Source organism: Chelonoidis abingdonii, chromosome 4 (assembly GCF_003597395.2).
Source record: "Chelonoidis abingdonii isolate Lonesome George chromosome 4, CheloAbing_2.0, whole genome shotgun sequence".
Lineage (NCBI taxonomy): Eukaryota > Metazoa > Chordata > Testudines > Testudinidae > Chelonoidis > Chelonoidis abingdonii.
In genome coordinates, this window is record NC_133772.1 from 153,102,682 (window position 1) to 153,108,681 (window position 6,000).

General features: G+C 52.7%; 2 protein-coding genes across 6 annotated transcripts in view; both read right to left on the reverse strand.

The window, feature by feature from the left end:
* Positions 1 to 1,709, reverse strand: part of SAMD4A (sterile alpha motif domain containing 4A) — a 216,338-nt gene extending 214,629 nt beyond the window's left edge. For 4 of the 5 annotated variants that reach the window (XM_075065794.1, XM_075065792.1, XM_075065791.1 and 1 more), the window contains exon 1: positions 595 to 830. In XM_075065794.1, the coding sequence (XP_074921895.1) occupies positions 595 to 790 (196 nt within the window). In that variant the 5' untranslated portion in view covers positions 791 to 830. Of the gene's footprint in view, positions 1 to 594; positions 831 to 1,643 lie in introns of those variants that run through there. The other variant, XM_075065793.1, reaches the window with a different exon arrangement.
* Positions 1 to 6,000, reverse strand: part of CGRRF1 (cell growth regulator with ring finger domain 1) — a 241,739-nt gene that overhangs the window by 188,218 nt on the left and 47,521 nt on the right. The window lies entirely within an intron of this gene.

Here is a 6,000-nt window from a genome sequence, read left to right on the forward strand (position 1 = left end):
ATCCCTGGGACAGTACATGCACAGTATACACTAACTGAATTATGTATAGCAGCCCTAAATGGTATACTAATATCTTCCCATAGCTCCTGTGGAATATATAGAGCATTCAGAGATGCAGGGAAAAAAATGTATTCAAATAGGACCTGAATGATGAAACAAATTACCATTTAATAAAATGGTAAGATACCTCAGCTAGCCACAGATCAGCAAAACACTGGTTTGTATTAGATAATGAGGAGATTCTTCTGCATGTTGCTTAAAGCAAAGCAAGCCACGTTGTCCAAAAGCCTAGAAAATCCAGACTCTACGTGACCTGACTGACTTATTTCATAGGAAACTGCATGAGAGAAAAATCAATCATTCATGCTACCGTAGTTACATCACTGAACAGACTGTAGTAGTTTGCTGTGAAAAAATCAAACTGAAATAAGTCATCACTCGTCTGAAACATAAAATGTAAAGAGGGAAGCTGTTAACAATGAGGCTGGTTCATTTGGAGCCCCAGCTCCCTGACCTGCCCTTTTTTGCTATCATTAGGGTATCAATCAGAGAACAATGTAGCATTCAAAATGGATTGGTTGCACCAAAACTTACCAGGGTTGTTGGCTTCCCCTTCAAGAATGTGCAGCTCAGTGCAATCTGCCAATGAATGCTCCAGGCAGAGCTGGAGGAAACGGGCTTGGGTTCGACTCACCCGCTTCAGCAAGGAGAGCAAAGCAACAGTCTGCTCGCATTCATTCCAGCCTTTAAACCAACCAGCCAGCACTCCAACCTGATCTCGAAACATCATGATTAGATTGGGGTGGGGAGTGGAAGGAGAAAAAAAAAAAAAAAAAACAAGATAGCCTCTGCAAGGGAAAAAAAATTCCCTCCAAAGTTCTTTCTCCCCCGTGCTTCTCAGCAAATTTATTTAATTAAATCAGAGTGGATTTTTTTTGGGGAAAACCAGCCCTCGTCCCAGCTCAGATGTGGGGTCTGTTTTCTCCTCCTCTTTCTGATTTCATTCAGTGTCTGATGGCTTTTTGTTTAAATTCCCCAAAATGATGACACAAAGGGCTACAGGGAAAAGTGATTGGGATGTATATTAATATATACAACCCACACATATATATATAAATCTCACAAGGCACAGGAGTGGATTGTATAGCTCTTTCTTTCTTTCCCTCAGGTTATTTTAGCCTAGCGTCGCCAGCTCTCCTCATCCCCTGGGTGGCAAACCGGACCATCCCACATCGCATTCTCCAACGCAATGTTCACAACTGGAAAGAGAAAAATTGCTGCTGCTGATGATGACACAACTTTGCAAGGGAACGCTATGATTTCAGCATGACAGCAGCAAGAGCCTGTTTCCTAAACGTACCGAAGGAGATTTCAGGTCAACGACACAGGAAGGGTAACAGGGGTGGAGAGGAAAGGCTAGAACAGAAAGGGGAAGGGAGGAAGACACCGAGCCTCCTAAAAATTCAGCTCCATACACAGCAATGAAAGAATGCAGGCTTTGCAGCTAATGGTTTAAAGAAAGGAGGGAGCTCCCTGTTGCTGGCCATAAAGGGTTTCCTAGTGTTTTGGGCTGGTTCTTCAGGGACCTACCTGCTTTAAACTGCAACTGCTGCAAGAGACATTTGTGCAGAGGAAAACTTTACACTGCGGCTATAAAGCTCTAATGCAAAGCAGGAGCAGCCGCTGGTGCTTCCTCTTCCACTCCTCCTTTCCTCCTCTCCCGGGAAGTAGCCGAGTTGCTGCAGCTCCAATCTACAGCAATCAAGCATCTTAAGCCAGCCCCCTTTGGATTGAGGCCCTAAGCAGCAGCAGCGTGAGACAAAAATAAAACTCTACCCACACCCCGACTTCAATCACATGACAGCCCGGCAGGCACAGGCAGCCCAGGGGAGTCTATCGGGTCCCCCTCTCCCTTTTTAGGCTGCTTAAAAATGATCACAATCATCCCACCCACCCCCAGCTAATTTCCCAAATATCTTCACCGATCCACCGCTCTAGCGCAGGCGGGCGGAAGGAGGGTGTCTGTCTCTCTCTCCCCCCTCCTCTTTCTGTCCTACTTGAAGGGCTCATGAAATCCACCCGGTTTTACATTCGTCATTTTCCACATTCAGGGCATCGCCTTGCAAAACCGAAGGAGCGACTTGCATTAGCTTCAAGGGAGCCATTTGCAAAATGCAACGATCGCGCTGAGCAGGAGCCCTTTCTTCCGCCCCATCCCAAAGTTAGGCTCCTTGCGGCTTTCTGCTTACCTAAGGATGGCTCTCAGTGCAAACACCCCCCCTCCCCCAGCTGCTTCTTCCACTCCCTCGCCCAGCTGTTACCCCCCAGCCCATGGGGGTGCACAGGGTGGGCAACTGCTTCTTCATCCTCCCAGCTGTTCCCAGCCCATGGGGGTGACAGGGTGGGCAGGGCAGTGCAAGCTCGGGGCGTCTAAGCACGCAGCGATGTTTTTGGAGGAGCCACCACATGAACAGTACTTAATAAGCCCCACCGGATTGCGGGGACCCCCAGTTGTTAGTGGCCTAGCAGCGCGGGCAGGGCCGACCAGCCCCTGGCAGGGGGAGGAGCTTGGTCAGCCCAGGGGAAGCACGAGCGCTACGCCCACGCTTGCCAGCTCCCGCGGACATCGCGGCCAGCCCGGGCACCATGGGTCACCCCATGTGCCCCCGGCTGTCTCGGGGGGCTGGGCGGTGCTCGCTGCTGTCAGCGGGCTGCGGCTGCGGTGCCCGGCTGGCATGGCAGGGGCGGGCCAGGGGGCGATCCGCGGGCGGTGCGCAGCGAGCGCATGGACGCCTGGGCTTGGCGGGATGGCCGCGCCGAGCCCGGCCCAGTCCCGACATGCAGTCATTAGCTAACCATTAGTCATGGGTCGGCGGAGGCCCGCCCGGGTGGGGCAGCGCTAGAGGGAGCTTGGAGCGGCCGCGCTCGCAGGCCTGGGCGGTTTCCACGCCTGTGCGGGGCCCCAGGACTCCGGGCGGCGCACTCGTGCCCTGCCGGGGGGGTGAGACTGGGCGGGCGGCCCGCGACGTGCCGGGCTGTGTGCGCTGGCGAATGGACGCGGCGGGGGTCCCATTCGGTGTGTGTGTGTGTGTGTTACACATAACGGCGGCGGGGCTTAACTGTGTGTGTGTTGTGTGTGTGTGTGTACAAATACACGCAGCGGGGCTTCACTGTGTGTGTGTGTGTGTGTGACGAATACACCGCAGCGGGGCTTCAACTGTGTGTGTGTGTGTGTGTGTTCAATACACGCAGCGGGGGTTCCAACTGTGTGTGTGGTGGTGTGTATACAAATCACCGCGCGGGGCTTAAATGTGTGTGTGTGTTTGTTGTGGGTGTGTGTTGTGTGTGTGTTACGCATACACCGCAGCGGGGATTCACACTTGATGTGTGGGTGTTGTTACAAATACACCGCGGCGGGCTTCAACTCTGTGTGTGTGGGTGTGTGGTGTGGTTTGTGTGTACAAATACACGCGGGCGGGCTTCAACTCGCTCGCGCTGTGTTGTGTGTTCAAATCACCTTGCGAGATTTGTGGTGTGTGTGGTTCAATACACGTGCAGCAGGGTTCACATGTGTGTGTGTGTGTGGCAAATAAGGAGGGGCTTCAAACTCTGTGTCGTGTGGTGGTTACAAAAGGGCGGGGCTTCGAACGTGTTTTGTTTTTGTTGTGATGTGTTACAAATACACCGGGCGTGCCTGATGTGTGTGTGTGACATCACTGCAGCGGGCTTGCAAATTTGGTGGTGTGTGTTACAGTACACCGCAGCGGTGTGCAACGTCTTGTGTTTGTTGTTTTTGTAAAAATAATGCAGCGGGATTCAGTTTTGTGTGTGTGTTTCAATGCAGCGGGGCTTCCAAACGCTGTGTGTTGTTACAAATACACGCGGCAGGGCTTCGAAATGCGTGTGTTTGGTGTTTGGTATGTGTGTAAATACAACGCGCTCACTTTTGTGTTGTGTTTGACATGAGCGCAGGGGGATTCACACTGTGTGTTTGTGTGTGTGTGAATACACTGCAGCCGGGGCTTCACTGTGTGTGTGTATTACAAATACACCGAGGGGGCTTAACTCTGTGTGTGTGTGTGTGTGTGTGTGACAAATCACCCAGCGGATTCCTTGTGTGTGTGTGTGTGTACAATCCACTTGCGCGGTTTATTACACTGTGGTGTGTTACCAATACCCGCGCGGGCCTTCACTGTTGTGGTGTGTGTTACATAATAACTGCAGCGGCTATTTTATCTCAAAACTCGTGTGTGTGTGTGTGTTACAATACACTGGCGGGGTCACTGTGTGTGTGTGTTTCAATCACCGCAGCGGGATTCCTCTGTGTGTGTGTGTGTGTGTGTGTTACAATTAAACCGCAGCGTGGGTTTCAAACTCTGTGTGTGTGTGTGTGTGTGTTACAATACCACGCGGCGGGGCTTCAAACTCTGTGTTTTGTGTGTGTGTGTGGTTAAATACACCGGCGCGGGGTCTCAACTCTGTTGTGTGTGTGTTACAATACTGCAGCGGGATTCCATGTTGTGTGTGATGTGTTACAAATTACCTGCGGGGGGTTTCCACTCTGTGTGATTGTGTGTGTGTGGTGTGTGTTGCTGCATTGTCCGCGCAGGTTCCATCCTGGAGTGTGTATGTATTGTGTGTGTTGTCAATTACACGCGCGCTTCACACTGTGTGTGTTCTGTGTGTGTGTGCTGCGAATGTACCGCGGTGGTGCTTCACACTGCTGGAGTGTGTGTGTGTGTGTGTGTGTGCGCGCGCTGTGAATATACCAGGGCGGGGCTTCACACTCCTGGAGTGTGTGTGTTTGTGTGTGTTACAAATACACCGCAGCGGGGCTTCACACTGTGTGTATGTGTGTGCTGCGAATGTACCGGGGTGGGGCTTCACAATCCTGGAGTGTGTGTGTGTGTTACAAATACACCGCAGCGGGGCTTCACGCTGTGTGTGTGTGTGTGTACTGCGAACATACCACAGCGGGGCTTCACACTCCTGGAGTGTGTGTGTGTGCGCTGCGAATGCACCGCGGCGGGGCTTCACACTCCTGGAGAGTGTGTGTGTGTGTGTGTGTGTGTGTGTGTGTGTTACAAATACACCGCAGCGGGGCTTCACACTGTGCTGCGAATGTACCACGGCGGGGCTTCACACTCCTGGGTGTGTGTGTGTATGTGTGTGTGTGTTACAAATACACCGCAGCAGGGCTTCACACTGTGTGTGTGTGTGTATGTGTGCGTGTGCTGCAAATGTACCGCAGCGGGGCTTCACACTCCTGGAGTGTGTGTGTGTGTTACAAATACACCGCAGCGGGGCTTCACACTGTGTGTGTGTGCATGCTGCGAATGTACCGCGGCGGGGCTTCACACTCCTGGAGAGTGTGTGTGTGCGTGTGCTCTGCGAATGTACTGCGGCGGGGCTTCACACTCTTGGAGTGTATGTGTGTGTGTGTGTGCGCGTGCTGTGAATGTACCGTGGCGGGGTTTCACACTCCTGGAGTGTGTGTGTGCGTGTGTTACAAATACACTGCAGTGAGGCTTCACACTGTGTGTGTGTGTGTGTGCGTTGCGAATGTACCGTGGCAGTGCTTCACACTCCTGGAGTGAGAATGTGTGTGTGTGTGAGTGTGTGTGTGTGCGCGCTGCGAATGTACCGCGGCGGGGCTTCACACTCCTGGAGTGAGAGAGTGTGTGTGTATGTGCTGCGAATGTACCGTGGCAGGGCTTCACACTCCTGGAGTGTGTGTGTGTGTGTTACAAATACACCGCAGCGGGGCTTCACACTGTGTGTGTGTGTGTGTGTGCTGCGAATGTACCGCGGTGGGGCTTCACACTCCTGGAGTGTGTGTGTGTGCACTGCGAATGTACCGCGGTGGGGCTTCACACTCCTGGAGTGAGTGTGTGTGTGTGTGCTGTGAATGTACCACGGTGGGGCTTCACACTCCTGGAGTGTGTGTGTGTGTGCTGTGAATGTACCGCGGCGGGGCTTCACCCTCCTGGAGTGTGTGTG